At 27.3% G+C, this 20,266-nt stretch overlaps 2 protein-coding genes across 4 annotated transcripts; one reads left to right on the forward strand and one right to left on the reverse strand.

Moving 5' to 3' along the window:
• The first annotated feature begins 412 nt into the window (after positions 1-412).
• On the forward strand, positions 413-4,942 carry LOC135931239 (serine beta-lactamase-like protein LACTB, mitochondrial). Of its 2 annotated transcripts, none has more exons than XM_065468213.1 (6): positions 413-703; positions 745-870; positions 911-1,025; positions 2,355-2,520; positions 3,737-3,902; positions 4,141-4,942. In XM_065468213.1, the coding sequence occupies exons 1-6, from the start codon at positions 566-568 to the stop codon at positions 4,657-4,659; spliced, it is 1,230 nt and encodes a 409-aa protein (XP_065324285.1). In that variant the 5' UTR covers positions 413-565; the 3' UTR covers positions 4,660-4,942. The 2 variants fall into 2 exon arrangements, with proteins under 2 accessions (XP_065324285.1, XP_065324284.1); XM_065468212.1 differs by having other exon boundaries at positions 416-703; positions 3,737-3,920; positions 4,141-4,934.
• Positions 4,943-7,548: 2,606 nt separating this feature from the next.
• On the reverse strand, positions 7,549-15,580 carry LOC135931138 (acetyl-CoA acetyltransferase A, mitochondrial-like). 2 transcript variants are annotated; one of them, XM_065468041.1, is made up of 10 exons: positions 15,506-15,580; positions 15,339-15,467; positions 15,206-15,290; positions 15,062-15,162; positions 13,896-14,039; positions 10,640-10,741; positions 10,434-10,578; positions 9,124-9,299; positions 8,029-8,186; positions 7,549-7,762 (listed from the first exon to the last, which is right to left on the reverse strand). In XM_065468041.1, the coding sequence occupies exons 1-10, from the start codon at positions 15,548-15,550 to the stop codon at positions 7,639-7,641; spliced, it is 1,209 nt and encodes a 402-aa protein (XP_065324113.1). In that variant the 5' UTR covers positions 15,551-15,580; the 3' UTR covers positions 7,549-7,638. The 2 variants fall into 2 exon arrangements, with proteins under 2 accessions (XP_065324113.1, XP_065324112.1); XM_065468040.1 differs by having other exon boundaries at positions 7,550-7,762; positions 15,206-15,301; positions 15,350-15,467.
• Positions 15,581-20,266: the final 4,686 nt, after the last annotated feature.

Consider the following 20,266-nt stretch of genomic DNA (forward strand, 5'->3'; position numbering starts at 1 on the left):
TACCTCTTTTGATGACACTACGACTTTTTGCTGGTATCATATGCCTCTGGCTTTCTACTGAAAAAATAGAAGGTATTGGCTATGCCTGGACATCTGCAGAGAAAATAAATGAAATCATGTGTCACATTTTACCTATTCTGTTATTTTTTAATTTTCTTCCAAATTATTTTAAATATTAAATGGACCCTCACCATTTTAAGTTTTAACTAAAATGTATAAATTTCGATTTTTATGGAGTATACCTTTTATACTTATATCATATGATAAGAATCATATGTTTGTGATAAAAAAATTTCCAAAAATTTCATTCCTAGCATCTACTTATTTATTCAATGATAGTAAAAAATCGAATTTGGAAGCAGCTAAAACAGAAACAGAAAGAATTATATTAAGATTAAAGGAATATTATTTTTTAATTTTAACAAATAAACAATAAACATTATAGGAGGAATATGGAATTCCAGGGCTTGTTATAGGTGTTAATGTTGATGGCAAAAATATCTTTTTGAAGGGATTTGGATATTCAGATGTTGAAAATTTATTGCCAGCTCATGAGAAAACTATCATGCGTATAGCAAGCATCAGTAAACCAGTAACACTCACTATATTAGCTAAGTTAATGGAAAACGATAAAATATCATTAGATGAATCCATCCAAAAATATGTGCCAAATTTCCCAAAGAAATATGTTAACAATGAAAATGTACAATTTTGCATGCGAAAGATTTTCTGAAATTTTTATAGATAAATATCACATTAAGACAAATTGTTTCTCATATAAGTGGCATTAGGCATTATGATAAAGAATGTAAAGAGATTACAAGAAATAATAAAAAAAAGGAAGAGACTAAAGATGTTAAAAATTTACAAGTTAATTGCTTTATATGAATATAAATTGTAAATATTTAAGGTCATACCATTGCAAAATGAATTTGATCAATTTGAATATTATTTAACTCACAATTATAAATCAATAAAAGATGCATTAGAATTATTTAAGAATGATGAATTGTGCACAAAGCCAGGTAGGATGATAATTTATATTGATTATTATAATTTTTATTTTTCATAATTAATAATTTTATGTAAACTCTCATCCATATATTTTTTCACTCCCCAGATTATTTTATTTTAGATCTTATATATGATCCCAGATTAAAAAAATATAGTATTTAATTGCAAATATTAAGTTCAAAAAAAAAATGTATAAATAATTTTTTTTTAGATTAAAAATCATTTTTTTTCAGGGCATCTAGCAGAAATTTGAACCCATGCCACTAGACCTCAAAATAAATTGATTCATTTTTTTGAATATGATTGGAAATATATTTCATAATACAAATAATTTAAAAAAATATTTGATATTATTTTTACTAATATTTTTATAAAATTTCTTCATACATGCAATTATTTGTGATATTAAATTTTCTTGTTCGGGATTTTTTTAAATGTGAAATTTAAAATGTCAATTGTTTTGTTTTATTATTTGTTTAAAATAATTTGATACACACTGAGGTCTATAGTAGAGATCGGCAATGGGTCAGTTTATAGCCCACAATCATGCACCCCATTTTTAATAAAAAAATTACCAATTAGCCAGATGTTGAAAAAAAACACCCACTCTTGAATTTCAGAGTTTGGAATTGGTGTGCATCAATTCAGCCCTCGACCGAATCGAGAAATATGAGAAACGATGGCGTAGCTATAATATTTATCATTCATTCATTTTGTAATTTGAGCGATGCGACGTGGCGCTATTTAAGCTTTACCATAAATAAAGTCTTTAGTGAAGCATCGTATTTAGGTTTGCAAAGGCCAAATATGGAGAAAGGTATTTAATGAAGATGAGGGTATAATCGCGGTGATGGTTTTTAATAGAAATAGAGGCTGGATTTTAAGAAAACGGTGAATTTATACGGTGGTCGTTTTTTATGGAATCTCACCCTTCCCTTTTCAATCTTTAGCCAACTCCAAAACTGTTTAGACAATTTTTTATAAAAAAAACGATTATCTCCATCTTTAAGTTGTAACTCAAACTTAGAGGCTAGGCTAAAAGCTTGGCTAAGCTATATTTGAATTTGCCAAAATTAGAATTAGATGCTTTAACGTCAATAATTATTCACGAGGAAAATAAAATGTAATATCATTATGAAATATTTCATTACCTATTAAAGAATTAGTCAATATATTCTAGAAAAAATATTAAATAAGCATCATGTAAACATCTTTGTATTAGGGAAGTGTCCTGACCTGGAAACCACTCCAGAGTTACGCTACTGAATATTTATAACCCTTTTTTAAAAAAAATTACAAAAATAAATTGTTATCTAACAAAATAAATTATTATAACAAAGGTACAAAATTTTTATATACAACCCATGGTTGGACATTGATTAGCGCAGCCATTGAATATGTAACACAGGAACCATTTCTTAAAACATTAAGAACATTCTTCGAGACACTAGATATGTCATCTACGTTCATTGACGAAAATATTCCTCTTATACCTGATAGATCGAAGTTAATATATATGACTTTTTAAAGATAAATTTCCCATCAACTTGACAGGGGAGAATCTATATTAAGATTAAAATGGTACTCGAGTTCCCTTTCCCCCTTCACTAGATTTGTATATTATATTATATATTCATTTTATATTCCTTTATTTTTTTATCTCTTAATTATTGAACTCGTATCTTTAATAATATTCCTAGCAGGGATGTAAACCCCAACTGAACCAGAACCCCAACCATGTACTTTTTTTTTAAATTTAGGGTACAGGGTAAAAAAATTTTTATTTATTTTATTTATTTTTCTAAATTTTTATTTATTTATTTTAAAAAAATTTAATAAAAAATTTAAACTTAATTAAAAGAAATTTTTTTTTTAAATTCAATTATATTTATTATATTTTCAATTTCAAATATTCAAAACTTTAAAAAAAATATTTATTAAAACTTATATTATAAGAAGAAAAAAAAATTAAAAAAATATATATTAAAAATTATATAAACTAAAATATATAAAAATCAAGGGGGAGGGGGTTGAAAAGATATATTGCCATGCATAGAGCCCAGAATAGAGATAAAATTAGATCTACATATCTCGAGAGATATTCTTTGTCTAAGGTATAAATTTTCTTTAGGATCTCCAGTGATGTTGTTAGTTTCATACCTAAAGTTTTAAAAATAGAATTATACGTTTTTTTTAATTGGGAATATTTGTTACGTTTGGATTATTTGACGGTCAAATATATGTTAAAAAAATACCATGCAAAATTTTTAAATAATAAAAAAAAACAATAAATATTTAAAACAATTGTTTTTTATTATTTTCAATATTATAAATATTTTTTGTGAAAATTATTTTTCGCAAAATCATTTCTTATTTTAGTGCGTCCATTTTATGGATTAAAAAAAATTTCTAGATACCGAACCCTGAACCCGAAGTTGGTTCAGAGATTTTTTACTAAACCCAAACCCGAACCTAAACACTTTTAAAGAAAGAAGGTTCACAACTGGGTTAGAGTGTTTTACATATATAATAAAAATGTAATTAAAATGATTTTAATTTTTTCTTTCGCTAAAATTATTTGGATTATTGGGGGGGGGGGGGGATTCACAATATCATGAGTTCAATTAGATAAGTTATATTATAAGTTTAGAAATATTATCATTTAACAGTTTATTTGTAATTTTCCCAAAGATGTACCGTAGTATCATTTTTTTAAATTTAGGTATTATGTACGAGATAAAGCCAGCCAATACAAACTCAAAAATGCTCAATTCGTTGATAATTCGTACAAATGGGCTGGAGGTGGTATTCTCTCGAATGTTCCCGATTTACTAAAATTCGGTCAAATGATGTTGTACAGTTATCAACGTTGCTCGCCTTACAACAAGGTTGACATTCCAATAAAAGTAAAACTTAGTAATAAACTATCAATCGCATCAAAAAGGGATGGCTAATATAATTTCGAACGAAATCTACAAATCAATAATATTGTAAGAGATTGATTCTGTTGATTTTCTAAAGCTTAACCTTTTTTTAAAAGATCCAATCTTGAACAGAAAATTACTGATCAAATTAAAATAAATATAATTTCCTCTTCTACACAACCCATTTTTTTTTTGAAAATAGCCAACGAATCTCGACAACCTTCAAACATCGCCATTACCTCCACCGGGTTATTTAAAATGCGAAACCGTTAAGCAATTATGGACGCCCGTCGTCAAAACGGGATACAAGTCGCCTCTAAATTCGTATTATGGTATGGGCTGGTTCGTAAATAATGCGCCTGATCAAACTAAGACAGAAATTTTAAATGAGCGGGAGGATGCAGGATACAATGACGATGGGCAGGAACTAGAATTATCTTCAGGGATTCCTCAAGATTCAAAAGAAAATCTAGAGAAAATCAAAAAAGATTCCAGCCAAATTCTAAACGAGTGTTACTCATGCGAGAACAACAAAATCGCTAGTTTCCATCATTCCGGAGGTGCGGTAGGAGCTAGTAGCATATTGGCAGTAATGGTCGATGGTAAGGGAGATAAAGAACCTGGTAAATTTGGTAAAGGGGTCATAGTCGTAATACTAACGAACCTGCAAGAAGTCAGCCTTACCAAAACGGCCATACAGATAGGGAAATTGTATATGTGATCCTTTTTTAAAATATAAAACAAATACTTTTAGGATTTTATTGACAGTTATTTATATATAAAATTAAATCGAAATTATTATTGTTTTAGAATTCATGTAATTATAAATGGATGTTTTTATACGAGTTTTAAAATTATTTTGCGGCAATTTTTTTAAATACACGCATAATTATTTTTACACCTATCAATCATTTATAACTGTTAAATAATTTGTCCACTGTTTAAAAATTTTCCCGGTCCTTCTTTTCTGGCTAGATCTAATTCTAGCAAAATATCAATTTTTTTGATTTAAGGTATACGCTGTTTCGATTATATATTTTTCTTTAAATCAAAGACACAAACTAAATTAATTGATATCAAAATGTTTCTTTATATTTATAATTGTTTCATAAGAATGTACAATGATTCTTTTAATCTTCAATTATTTACATAGAACTAAAATAAATAAAAATATAATATTCGTTTGAATAATAAATTAAGTTAAACTAAGAAATTGGTAAAAAAAATATTATAATAAAAGGTTAAACATTTAAGATATTGGTCAAGGTTAAAAAAAAGGTATCTTATTCAAATAAAGATTAACGATGTTTCTACAACTCAACACTAACGAGTAATAAGCTATATTTATAATAAGCGCGATGGCCACATAATTTACAAAAGTAAAGCCATAGGTATAAATTGCAAATACTGAGCGAAATGAAGAAATTGTGATAGTCGTTTACTTATTATATTTCAAAAAATATTGTAAATGTGACGAATCAGCTGTGATTTCGCGTCGCTTGAGAGAATAGCGTTTACTATAAACGAGGCGTAAAGTTGCCATATTTATAAAATTATTAATCCCAGACCCAAATCTATCTAAGACAAATATGTGCATTTTTTTGAAAAAGGGGTATAGAAATCCCTTTCTATCAAATTCTAATATAACGAGATTATTATTTATATGGCGCTTAGTCACAGTTTTCTTTTTTTCAAACGAAAGCGTCTTTTTTTCCACCCTGGTTAATAGATCATTTTATTTTTGATGGTTCGCAAAAAATAACAATCATTTATTCATTTGAATCTATATTATTACATCATTTTAAATGTCAATGAATTAAATATTCTTTTTTTTACTTATACTGTAAGGCAGTCGTTGCTAACCCCCGTCTTAAGACCACGTACACATACTCCTTATAAATTTTCACTTTCCCTCAAAATTAGAAGAAATTTCCCTCTCCCCTCCTCAATATTTCATTACCTATATTATACAATAAATAGTTAAATTTAGAGCACCCATTGATCTAGAGCTCCATATCAAGACGATGGAAATGATAAATTAATTAATTATAAGCTTTATTTCTCAATTATTTATATCTAATAGAAGCTATGTAATAAAAAAAAACATGCAGCATATCAAATAGGTAAGCACTTGTTATATATAAAAACTATTCGTTCTGTCAGATAAAATTGAGGCTATGATTGAATAAAAAGGAGTCGCTACAAAATATTAGATGAATATGTATAAAGCCAGTCTCCTCTCAAGCTTAGAATTTTGCCTCTAAACTAAAATATCCCTTCTTACCCACCACTTCTCTAGACGTTTAGCGAGTTACAATTATTGTAACATAACATAAAGTTTTGGCCAAATTAAAACGTGTGTGAAAGAGCATCAAACAACAGCCAAACCTCTGCCACTGCGGAGCATATATTTAATTTTCCGATACATCATTAATTTAAATAATTGACATGACCTTGACAAAGAAAAATAACTTCCCCAAAAGATTAATTAGGGCATCGAGATCGCAAAACCCAAGTACAATATGTAATCAGAGAATGGAAATAACACTCAAATGGAGAAGCTTATTATCTCCTTCCTAACATTATTTTTTTAAATATTGTTTATTAACATTTTTAACGTATTTCTTTAATTTAAGAATTTTTTCAATTTCTAAGTTTTTAATATGATTTTATCTTGGTAATAATAAATAATACATGTTACCAACAAGTCGGAATATATTATAAATTATTTATTTAATTTGACCCCGTTAGTGCCGTTTAATAAATTTTCGATATTGATATTATTCACATTTAAAAAAAATATAAAACACCTTATAAATTTACAATTAATAAAAGTGATGGCTTATAATTCAAATCAAAATCTTAATTTTTTATTCTTCTAAGTCAGAATAACTAAATTTAGCCAATTTTAAATTGTAGCCCAATTAATATTATGCAAACCTCGAGATTCCGTTAATAGATGTCCAAACCTTTTCTGCCATGCATAAACAAAACCTCGGCGTGTTTAATATATTTTGGCTAAAATACATGAGCCATTTTTCAAAAGTCAAACCGTTTAACAACATTAAGATTATGTCTAACAACTTAAAAAATTGATATATTACCAACTTCATATAATTTTAGAAATCTATTATACAGTTATAAGAATCGACATTTATTGGAAGTAAGGCCTTTCAAAAAGAAATACCGAATAATAAATTATTCGTATTCCATTCTTTTAAACAAATTATATTCATATAAAAATTACTATTCTTATTTGATTCATAACTACGAATAATATTGACAAAATTTTTATCAGCATTCGTTGTCTAACCTTGATATCTTATTCTTTCTTAAAATATATTATTTATATTTTCAATTTTTTAAAAAAAAAATTTCTTGAATTTTTAGATTTATGGGTTGGCGAGAAGATGACAATAATTTTTATTGAAAAAAATCCTAATATTACTCACTCCCCCATTCTCACCATATTTAAGCAGAGAAAATTTCCTCACATTTGTACATTTTCATTACCAAGAATTCGATATTAAACTATTTATACATTATCTATCACTTTTTTATTTTATTTAAAAATAATAATTATAAATCGTTATGTAAGAAAGATAGAATTCTTACAAATAATTTAATATGCTATAAATAAAATATCAAAATTTAAATAATGTTGAGCCTTTTTTGAGAGGAAATATATTCCTATAAGAATTCAAACCAATTTTTCGATTATGATGGCGGAGGCGGCGCCACCACCATTGCATACCGCTGCAAGGCCTTTTTGTCCCTTTTTCAGTGCGTGAACCAAATGCGTTACGATTCTAGCCCCCGACATTCTAATAATATAATTTATTATAATTTTATTGAAAAAGTGCGGATATATTCCTAGATGTACATATCTTGTATGTACTATATTAAGTATAAACACATGATCTAAATATTTTTCTATTTCATTTTTATATAGGTATTGCAATACAATGCTATTTGGATTAAATTTGATTCACTTCTTAATAAAGGTCTAGTCAATTCAATAGAAACAAAATTTATTTTAAAAAAATTTAATTTGAGCGAGTCTAATAAATATAGTACATAAAAAATTTACCCCAAGGGATGCCCCATACTAACTGCTCCCCCGTTTACGTTAACCTTGTTGATATCTAAATTCAATTTTCTAATATTTCCTAGCGCTACAACGGAAAAGGCTTCGTTTATCTCCCATAGGTCAATATCGCTGATTTTCAATTTAGCCATGTCTAATGCCTTTGTTAATAAAAAAAATATTCGTATACTTATAACAAAATCATGATCAAATTAAATATTGAATTCTAGGTTAGAGCCATCCTTCGAACCTCTTTTTCAGGTCCGGCTCGATTTTATAAAAATATTGTTTGCCGTATATATAGATTAAATGTCAATCAACACAGTGTAATTATCGAGGAGATGTAGATAGTAAAAAAGAGTTGACTATGATTTTATCTATATTATTTTTTTTTTGTATAATATTGTATCATATTTATTTTGATGTAGTTTATTAAATAAAATAATTTCTTCAAGTTCATGCCTCCTCAAAACAATGACTATAACAATTGGTACCGAATAAAAATGTTATTTTGGCAGTACATCTTGATCCGAAAATTTATATTGAAAGAGTTCGATATTTAATTTCGACGAAAGAGTGGGAAAATTATTCTAAGCGTTAAAAAAAAAGGAAATAATAAAAGTGAAAATTCGGTATTTCATAAAAAAATTTTTAATAATTTAAAAACTTTTGTTAAGGTCCGGCCCGGTCAAAATTAAAAATTAAAATCACATCTGGGTTCGCTCAGATTGGCCTGTGGTATGACTCTCCAGTTCAGCCTATTTTAAATTAAGATTTTAAGCCAGAATAATATCATGTGGACCTCGAGATTTCGTTAAAACATGTTCAAATTTTTCTGCCATCAGAAAAATCTTGTGTCAATATTAAGCTGTTTACCAGCACTATTCCCTAATTATTAAACAATTAGTTAGATATTATAATTCTTTGTTTGAATAGATTTTTAATATTGAAAAAATTATCAACAATTTCAATAGCGCTTCTATACTAATATATTTAAAAATTTGGACGTGTCAAAAAGCGATAAAAAATTTGGTTGCAGGAAAGTGACTGGGGATTTTCAAATATTTTATCATCAAACAAGATCTTTAAAAAAAAGACTTTAGGGATCACAATCGAAGGTGCCATCGTGAATTCAACGGGGTTCAGAGCACCGTCAGCGAAGGCTATAATTTTCGCCAGGAACTTGGAGGGATTTTTGGTGTGATCTTGATTAGCGAGCAATAGCATACACGCTCCGTCATTTATCTTACTCGCGTTTGCTGCCGTTATTGTACCTTGATTTTCAATTTCAAAATTGTTATTTTTTAAATTTGAAACGGATGTCTAGATAAGTTTAAATAAATTTTGGTAGACATTTTTTTGTTAAAAATAATATACTTTTATTTTCCAAAAAATCTTTGATGAGTATATGCCGATTTTTACACAAAAAAGTAAAACCTTTAAAAATCAAAAAGAAAATTTTTTTTACAAAAAAATATGGAATTTCGAGCAAAAAATTGATCAAAAATGTTGCATGAGCATTCTCAATTTTCGTATTTTAATTTTTTAATACCAGGGCAGGCACTAAAATTTTTTTTTAAAATACCTGAGTCGGGCCTAAAAATATAAAATCCGTGCTTGGAAAAAAATTATTTTTAAAAATCCGGGGCGGGCCGTACAAATGGTACTTCTGCATATCTCTGATTTCATTTTTTGGATAAAAGATCGTTGGTTTTAAGAGTTTATTGCGAAACCCTGTTTATAAACGAAATAGAAAAACTCTAGTGATAAGATTTATTGGCTTATATTAGCATTTATCAATTGGGGTGCCATAATTAGAATCAAGATAGACCAAGAACCGGATCCGTTAAATATAACTTAATCTCTGCTGGGCCTAAAAATATATACTTTGTTTTATTAAACCCAAAGCAATTAAAAAAAATTTAAGTTACAACAGTTGGAAAATTATATAATAGATGCATTTAGCATCCATTTTGCTGTTTATATTTTTCAATTACCAATTTATAAATAATTTCAAAAATATACAGGTCGGTTCGGCCCGTATTCAAAATTTTAAAAATCTGGACCGAGCCGAGCTTAAAGATCCGACAGGTCGGGAATATAAATAGTAAAAAAATTTAAATCCCCGGTTTGGCCTGCGATCTTGAATTAGACGTAATTAAAATCAAATTTTATAGATATAACTGACGTCACGTGTTGTTAACTGATTTGGATCCATTTTTAAAAATGGCCAGATTTAAATTTTAGCCAGAATAATAGTATGTAAGCCCCGAGATTTGGGAAATAGATATGAACAAAATCTCCAGGCTTTCATAATATTATTTTAGCTAAAATCGTAATCTGGCCGTTTTTAAAATCGCTATTAAATAAGAAACAAGATATATTTACGATATCTTTTAATTTTAAACCTTGCTTTTCGAACGCCGGCGACAAATTAGGAAACTTTTGAAAATCTCCGCGTTTTGGTTCTTCATCCTCGATAAGTGTTATATCAGGCTTTCCTTTCTTTTGCGGGACATTAACGGGTACGATTTCATCTTTAAATACACCTTTCTATATAATTATTTTAGGTGATTAAAGATTATTACTATTATTATTATTGTTTAAAATTTACTTTCGTTGCCTCGAGCGCTCTTTTATAACTCATAACGGCGAATTCATCCTGATCTTTTCGGGTTATATTCATTTTTTTGGCTAGCATTTCGCCGCATACGCCCTAATTTACGCGAAAAATAATAAAATAAATTGATGTAAATTATTTATATCCAGTATTGTTAAATAGTGGAGTTCTTACGACTCGGAACTCGAGTTTTAGTCGTAAAAAACGGCTCCTACTCAAGAAGATCAAGGAGATGACTTAGTCGGCTTAATCGGCTCGCTTAGTTGGCTCACTTCTCGCTTGGTGTCGGCTCAGTTTTTTAAATTAATTTATAAATAAATTATAATTTTTGATATTTTATTTTTTACATATATTTTATAAAACGGCTCCATTTGAGTCGATTTTTATAAACGGCTTACTCAAATGTCTAGTAAATTGCTAAATTATGGGTTACTGATTAATGTGAGATCTCCATAAGAAATATCTATGTCGATAAAAAGGGTTTTGGACCCGAAATGGGGTTCAGTTTTAAACTCTATTTGGTGAAAATTTTGATAACGTGAACTTAATCGAAAACCGATTTTCTAAAAGAAGTTGTAACCCAACCCAATTCATATTACCCTTCCCCCACGTCCATATAGAATAGCTGCTTGAACATGTTGAGCATCTTACTCTATAAGATGCTACATTTTTCTCCATTTTCATACTATTACAGTAAAAGGAGTGTTAATAATAAACTTACAATAAAAGGGGGTAAACAAAATATGATTTTATTTTAATTTAATACTTATTGAAATTAAATATGGACAAGCAATTAATTAAGATTATTCGTCATGTTTAAATATAAAAAGAAATGTGTTGGAAATTTAATTTAAAATAAAAAAAATGTGTCAGTAAAATATTTATAATTTTTTAATTTTTCTTATATAATAAAAATTATAATATAAAATTTTTCAATAGTAATACTAATTTTTCCAATTTAAATGAAAACTCTCAATCTTCCTCGAGAATTCAAAGACCAAAAAGAATACACAAATATTGGAATAAAGAAATAATGATAGTTACTAAAATGTTATCAATGCCTGAAAAACAACAAATGAAAATCAAAGACATCGCAAAATACGTCGAATTTTCTACGGCATCGGTTCATTATTTTAGACGCGACACATTCCCAGATATAAATGGAGATCCTCTAAAAGAATAAAATATTCAAAAAAGAAGAATTAAGAAAAAAAGATTCTTCCATAATTGAAAGATACATCATAAGTTTATTAATGGAAAATAACATTCTTACTATCCAGAAGATAATAAAAAATTTGCCTCCACACACAAAAACAACCATTCGTAAAATATCAAAAATATAGGTTGGTCTAAAAAAAAAGGCTGGCGAGCCTGATAGAAGAAATACTCCATTCATCAAATCGATTGTGTAAAAATCTTAAATGTCTTCAGAGAAAAATTATATTTCTTAAATGAAACTGGAATAAACTTGCATGTTGTACCAATCAATGCCTGAGCGCCATACAATGTCCGTTTAATAATGAAAATGTCATCCTCTAAGGGTAAAAATGTAAGCATTGGAGGAGTAATCCATTATAAAATAATCGAAAGAGCTTATAATGGGTTATTAATGCGTGATTTCATGATAAAGCTTATCAGTGTCTTACAGATGCATTTATTGTAATATCTATCCATAAAAGCCATCTTATCGATACTTATAAATGTAGGATTGAATACCTACCAACATATTCACCTTAACTAAATACCATCAAAATTTTTTTTGGAGACTTGAAAAATAAATATTGAGCAATCAATCCCCGCCCAAATTCAAGAGATGAAATGGTTGGGAATATTATTCAGTTCTTACATGGATTTATTCCTTATGATTTTACTAACTTTTACAATCATATGCAAAGCTATTTGGAGTTGGGTTATCGCGGACAAATGATTAATTAAGTAATCCTTATAATTGATTTGTACTAATAATTATAATATAATTAACTCTTTTAATTTCTAAAAAGGTACCATCATCAAATCGTGGAACAATGGATATTTTGATAAATTATATTTTTTATATATTAATTATCTTATCGAAATTTTATAAAAGTTTATAGTATTATCATATTTTTATCGAAATTAAATGGATAAAATTACAAAATAAATTACATTTAAGAAATTCTAAAATATTTTCAAATATTTAAAAGACTTTTTACAAAAAATGATTTAGAATTTTAGATGAAATTTAATAAAAAATCTAGCATTCTCAAAGATCAAAATTTTTTTTTATTTTTCATCACAAATTATATATTTACAACATAATTTATTTTTATTATATAAATATGACGATCAATCTAAATTAATTGCTTGTCCATATTTAATTTCAATATGTAATAAATTAAAATAAAATGTTATTTTGTTTACTCGTTTCACTGTATAAGAACAGGTGTAATTAATAAAAAGCTCATTATCTTTTAAAAAAGCTACAGTTCTTGTATATGAAATTATGATTTCGGTAAAATTTATGTAATCCATAAAAAGGAGAAAATATTTCTTATTTAAAGAATTGTGTTCACAAAATTTTTCAATTCTTTAACTTGAGTAATGAAACTTTGATAGCAAAATAAATTAAAAATATTTAAAATAAAAATATAAGAATATTAAAAATTTATCCTAATTTCAGTGACTTACCAGTTTTAATATTATAATATACAAATGAAATATGCAAAAATATTATTATTTCCAAGATATAAAATAATAATATAATTTTTTAGATTATTTTCTTTATTTGTTATAATAAAATAACGATGATATAAATGATCATAAAGAATATAATTAAAATGCCAAAATAAGGGATTTAGAAAGAAAATGTCTAAAAAAGTAAATAGTATAAAAAATAAAATATGAGATATGACATATACAAAAGGGATAAGGTTAAGATAATTTTATTTTTTAATGATAATCGTACCTCCACAGGTCTGATATATATATTAAAAAGTTATATTTATGAATTCTTATATATAATCTTACAACATTTTATTTTTATATATAAAATCGCCTCGGAAGCTGACTAATGTGACTAATTTAGTCGACACGAGTTGTATTTTTGACTAGAAACTCGGCTCTAGTGGTAAAGTCGACTCGGCATAGCCTTTTAAGAACACTATTTATATCATTATCCCAGCGGCGCCATCTTAGTTTACCGCAACATTATTAAGCTTGATTTAACTATTGATCAAAATTATTTATGAAATAATATATGATAGATTATAACCATATGAATATTATTGTAAGCATCTGTTAAACCGTCGACCACAATGCCATCTTGTATCTTACATCCACCATAAGGTATTTCACCTCTCGCTATATAAAAAGGAACTTTGGACATATTTTCCATCCCTCCAGCGATCATCACATTCTAAATAATAAATTAGTTATTTTTTGAGAGGTTTGTTAATTTATTTTTTATACCCCCCCCCCCTAACCATGTCCAACAGCATGTTTACTTTTTTGTAAGCAAACATGTAATTATGACACAAATATCCCGCGTTTTTTAGTTGGACAGTTATATCTTAATATATTAAATCAAATTTGTACATAGCCTTTAATAAATAAAAATAAGATCACAAAAAAACTGTCTCTATGACTGTTATAAATAATTCGAACTTCTAGCTCCAAGCCAATGATGCTGGGCTCACTCTCAAATAATAATTATAGGTTGGCTAATTGGGTTCAATGAAGCAAGGATATTGTTCCCCCTTCATACCACTGGGAGAAGAGTCAAATTTTTAATAAAAAATGCTACTAATTAAATTTTGAATAAAATTTAAACAGAAAATCTTAGGTTTGTTATTAAAACTTTATAAAATCCTTTATTAAAATAATATTTTGCATTTTCTAATCAAATAAATATGAATACATTATTATTCTAATTTGAAACAACAACATATGATTCAAATATTTATTTAGAAGTCTTTTAAACAAACTTAGGCCCTTAACGGTATTTCATATGATGCTATGTATGCTACTAATTATTAATATTTATTAAAATATTTCAAAATTATTCAATCTATTTTTTTTTTAAATATTATAAAATGTTACATAAAAAATTATAAACTTGTATAAAAAATGTTTTCAAAAATTATTCTTTATTTTTTTCATTTCTGAACAAATTTAAAAATTTTAGGTGAGATGGTTTAAAGTACTATAATAATTTAGAGATGAACATAACTTAAAATTTCTAATTTTTCTTGCCTATCACAGCCTTTTAAAATTTATTTGAAAATTGGCTGGCCCATAAAAAATTTCTTGTCTTGCATGGAACATTAGTATTTAATTATTCACATTGTACTATAAAAGTTGATGATTTTTATATTAAAAAATACTACACATTAGTTGATATTTATATAAAATTTTCTTAAAGAGCTAATTATATATTACTCTATATCCAAGAATAATACTTTGAGCAGCTAACATAATGGCTTTCATTCCAGATGCACAGACTTTATTTATTGTAGTACAATCAACTGATTCATTTATACCTAATAGCGAAAAAAAAATATAAACTATAAATAAATACTATACCAGCTCCAATAGATGCCTGTCTGGCTGGTGATTGTCCTAATCCAGCTTGACATACATTACCAATGAATACTTCTTCGACTAGATCCTTTAAATTTTCTATAAGATTTTATATATCTTTTAAAACTAATAAAACCATGCTAATACCATTTCGTTTTAGCAAAGATTTAATTGTTAAAGATCCCAAGTTTGGTGCTGAAATTGAGCTTAAGCCACCTTTAAAAATACCAATAGGTGTCCTGATAGCATCAATAATATAAACTTCCTATTTTAAATTAATATTTTAAAGGTATAAAAAAAAACCTTTTGGCTATGTTTTGAAAAATTTCTTATAAATGTTAAAAACATCTGATAACCGAACTTTTAATTTCACCAAAGTGCTAAACGTTATAGAAATGACAAATATTAAAAAATGTGGAAGAATAAAATGCCATACATATATATTTATTATCATGAATATAAAGAGTTTGTATTTATCTCAGACTCAAATAAAAAAATTGAATGATATATTTATGTTATATTATTTATAAATTTTTTTAATTCTATTGTGATATTTTGAATGCCTATTTCTTTTATGTGCTATATTAGGGGTATCCAGTAGCGTCACAGGGTGGGGGGGGGGCTTGAGCCCATAAAAAATTTGGAGATCCTCCATTAAATTTAAAAATTTTTTAAAGGTAATTTAGGATAGCTAAAAAAATGAAATAATTTTAGATAATGCTAGCCAAAAAAAAAATTATTCGGAAAATAATTTAAAAAATTTGAGCCCTCTGAAATTGCGAAGGCTAGTGACACCCTTACGATTGGAGAAAGAATAGGTTACAGTACTTAGGTTACAGGTAACAAAAGAATTAGAACAGAACCTGAGTTTAATCATTTATTTTTTTTGCTCCCTTTTGGTTTTACAGTGTAGACCGATAAAATGTTTTATTTTATTTCTTCAAAACTAAAATAAAAGAAGTTTTTGGTTGCATATTTCTTTGTACTTTCATGTTGGAGAGTAACGTTCGGTTTCTCACCGGCTAGCCAGTTACAATTAGTTACCTTCAATCTTGGGGTCTAACTAACCGTAAAAAACTAGACCCTGCTATTAATTAATCTATCATAACTCCCTGCCAATGCTCGCTGGTTTTTCGTTAGCCGAATTCGACGTTTCCAAGTTGGACTCCCTAGGGGTGAGCGAGTTATCCACCAATCCATCCCTGTTGTAACTTTTCTGTCACCTCCCGCTTTAAACTACAAATGTCGAAAGGATCGATAGACCATATATTCACGGTTCGTATTTGTACTGAAAATTAAATCAATTTGCCTTTTGCTCAATACGAGGTTTCTGTTCTCACTGAGCTTGCCTTAGGGCACCTAAGTTACTTTTGACAGATATACCGCTTCAGTCAAACTCCCCACCTGACACTGTCTTCTGATCGAATCGGCCGAAAGGAAGGTGTCGTGAAGACCGGGCTCGAAAGAGGTAAAGTAATAGCGTCATTAAGGCCAAACCTATATTACTCCCATATGATTTTTCGCGCAATCACATAAGTAAAAAAACGATGAAGGGGTATTTCAATGGCAGTTGTCAATGTGTCTTCACAGAGTCGGATTAGAGTCAAGCTCAACAGGGTCTTCTATCCCCGATAATTCTGCCAAGCCGTTCCCTTGGCTGTGGCTTCGCTAGATAGTAGATAGGGACAGTAAGAATCTCTTTGATCTATTCATGCGCGTCACTAATTAAATGACGATGCATTTGGCTACCATAGGAGTCATAGTTACTCCCGCCGTTTATCCGTGCTTGATTGAATTTCTACACTTTGATATTCAGACTGGGTAGAAATAACATTGCGTCAATACCGTCCAACAGCCATCTCAATGCTTTGTTTTAATTAATTCGGATTGGGTCCCTCCGTACCTCTAATCTGGCTGTTAATCGCCGAAAGAAGCATATCTTTCCCGCTCTTAGAAAAGGGCCGGAGCGCGTTAGCTCAAGCAATAGAGGAGAAGGATTGCTGTTCTAATTTGAACTATAGATCAAACTCAGCCCCGGTACGATGCTGGACTCGTTTCTCGCCACAGCCCGACCGGCCTTTAGAGCCAATCCTTCTTCCGAAGTTAGGATCTAGTTTGTCGACTTCCCTTACCTACATTATTCGATCGACTAAAGGTTGTTCACCTCGGTGCTGTAGACATGGGCACGATCTGGTATAAAAATTATGATCCCTCCTCGAATTTTCACGGGTCATTGACGACGCTTCGGACACTGCAACAGCCGCGGTGCTTTACGGACGTATCAATCCCGGCTAAGCCGAATTTAGGGAGTTTTATCCTTACAAAGAAAACAAAACTCTTCTCGGGGTCGTCGAAAACGTCATCGAGTCTGTTTGCGTTGCCGCACCTAACTCGCTTTTGACGGTTGAAACGAAGTTTACTTTCTTAATCAGGTTCGGGGTTATTAATCCGATTCTCTTTCGCCAGAGGCGATGGCCGAACGTCAGACCGCTTCACAACAAATTTCTGGATTGACTGACCCATGTGCAACGGTAAGCAGAAAATAATTGCCCGAAAAAATAATCCCCAATAATAATTCTTAGAAAATAATTCCCCGAAATTGATTTTCTCAAAATTTTAAATATTTTATTTGAGGATTTTTATTTCGTGGATATATTTATAGGGAATTATTTCTCCTATTTTATTAATTTTGTAATTTTTAATCTTTCTAGATTCATGTGAAACTATTGTCACATGAGACCCTTCTCCACTTCAGTCTTCAAGTTCTCACTTAAAAATTTACTACTACCACCAAGATCTACGTCGGGGACGGCTGCAGATAGGACTGCGCCGAATCCTTCTGCGCTCATCCCCTTGACTCTTCTACTCGTTCGAAATTGATTTGGACAAATTGTTCCAAACGGCTGGGTATGGACTTAACGCTATAGCACCCTCCATTTTCAGGGCTGATTCGGCAGAGGATTTCAGCATTTAAAACTTCAACTCTCGAATATTGATATCATTTTAAGAAAACTAGTTATCTTCCCACTAAAGTGAGAGGCTCCATCATATGAACTCTTGGTTCCCGTTCTAAATCGCTGAAGTAATAATCGCTAAAAATTAAAATACCACTAAAAAAATAAAAATTAAAGACAACAAATAGTTATATAAAATACTTAATACAAATATAAATCTAAGGGTGAGAATATAATATATTTTAATATATATAATTCATAATAATATTATTAAACATGTGTTTTACAAATTTAATAATTGTTTTAAATAGCATTAAAAAATTTTATCAATAGTTAAAATACTTAATACAAATATATATCTTAAGGGAGAAATTATAATAAATTTTAGTGTATAATTACAAATTATATTATTAACAAAGCGTTTTACAAAAATATTTTAAATGGCAATAAAAGATTTTATCAATAGTTATATTCAATACTTAATAACAAATATATATTTTAAGGGGGATATTATAATAAATTTTAATATATATATATAATATTATTAAGTATGCGTTTTATAAATTTTTAATTATTTTAAAAAGCATTAAAAAATTTTATCAATAGATAAAATACTTAATACAAATATATATCTTAAGGGAGAAATTTTAATAAATTTTAGTATATAATTATAAATTATATTATTAACAAGGCGTTTTACAAAAATATTTTAAATGGCAATAAAAGATTTTATCAATAGTTATATTCAATACTTAATAACAAATATATATTTTAAGGGGGATATTATAATAAATTTTAATATATATATAAAATATTATTAAGTATGCGTTTTATAAATTTTTAATTATTTTAAAAAGCATTAAAAAATTTTATCAATAGTTAGAATACTTAATACAAATATATATCTTAAGGGAGAAATTTTAATAAATTTTAGTATATAATTACAAATTATATTATTAACAAGGCGTTTTACAAAAATATTTTAAATGGCAATAAAAGATTTTATCAATAGTTATATTCAATACTTAATAACAAATATATATTTTAAGGGGGATATTATAATAAATTTTAATATATATATATAATATTATTAAGTATGCGTTTTATAAATTTTTAATTATTTTAAAAAGCATTAAAAAATTTTATCAATAGATAAAATACTTAATACAAATATATATCTTAAGGGAGAAATTTTAATAAATTTTAGTATATAATTATAAATTATATTATTAACAAGGCGTTTTACAAAAATATTTTAAATGGCAATAAAAGATTTTATCAATAGTTATATTCAATACTTAATAACAAATATATATTTTAAGGGGGATATTATAATAAATTTTAATATATATATATAATATTATTAAGTATGCGTTTTATAAATTTTTAATTATTTTAAAAAGCATTAAAAAATTTTATCAATAGATAAAATACTTAATATAAATATATATCTTAAGGGAGAAATTTTAATAAATTTTAGTATATAATTATAAATTATATTATTAACAAGGCGTTTTACAAAAATATTTTAAATGGCAATAAAAGATTTTATCAATAGTTATATTCAATACTTAATAACAAATATATATTTTAAGGGGGATATTATAATAAATTTTAATATATATATATAATATTATTAAGTATGCGTTTTATAAATTTTTAATTATTTTAAAAAGCATTAAAAAAATTTATCAATAGATAAAATACTTAATACAAATATATATCTTAAGGGAGAAATTTTAATAAATTTTAGTATATAATTATAAATTATATTATTAACAAGGCGTTTTACAAAAATATTTTAAATGGCAATAAAAGATTTTATCAATAGTTATATTCAATACTTAAAAACAAATATATATTTTAAGGGGGATATTATAATAAATTTTAATATATATATATAATATTATTAAGTATGCGTTTTATAAATTTTTAATTATTTTAAAAAGCATTAAAAAATTTTATCAATAGTTAAAATACTTAATACAAATATATATCTTAAGGGAGAAATTATAATAAATTTTAGTATATAATTACAAATTATATTATTAACAAGGCGTTTTACAAAAATATTTTAAATGGCAATAAAAGATTTTATCAATAGTTATAT

The sequence above is a fragment of the Gordionus sp. m RMFG-2023 genome, chromosome 1 (assembly GCF_954871325.1).
Source record: "Gordionus sp. m RMFG-2023 chromosome 1, tfGorSpeb1-WG-v2, whole genome shotgun sequence".
NCBI lineage: Eukaryota > Metazoa > Nematomorpha > Gordioida > Chordodea > Parachordodidae > Gordionus > Gordionus sp. m RMFG-2023.

Coding starts and splice junctions, on each gene's coding strand:
- LOC135931138 (XM_065468041.1), bottom strand. CDS start 15,550: ATGTTTTTAACATTTATAAGAAATTTTTCAAAACATAGCCAAAAG. Junction 15,163..15,205: donor ACAGGCATCTATTGGAGCTG/GTATAGTATTTA, acceptor TTTCGCTATTAG/GTATAAATGAATCAGTTGAT. Junction 10,742..13,895: donor CTTACAATAATATTCATATG/GTTATAATCTAT, acceptor CGCGTAAATTAG/GGCGTATGCGGCGAAATGCT.
- LOC135931239 (XM_065468212.1), top strand. CDS start 566: ATGCGTATAGCAAGCATCAGTAAACCAGTAACACTCACTATATTAGCT. Junction 871..910: donor AAGATGTTAAAAATTTACAA/GTTAATTGCTTT, acceptor TAAATATTTAAG/GTCATACCATTGCAAAATGA. Junction 2,521..3,736: donor CTTATACCTGATAGATCGAA/GTTAATATATAT, acceptor TTTTAAATTTAG/GTATTATGTACGAGATAAAG.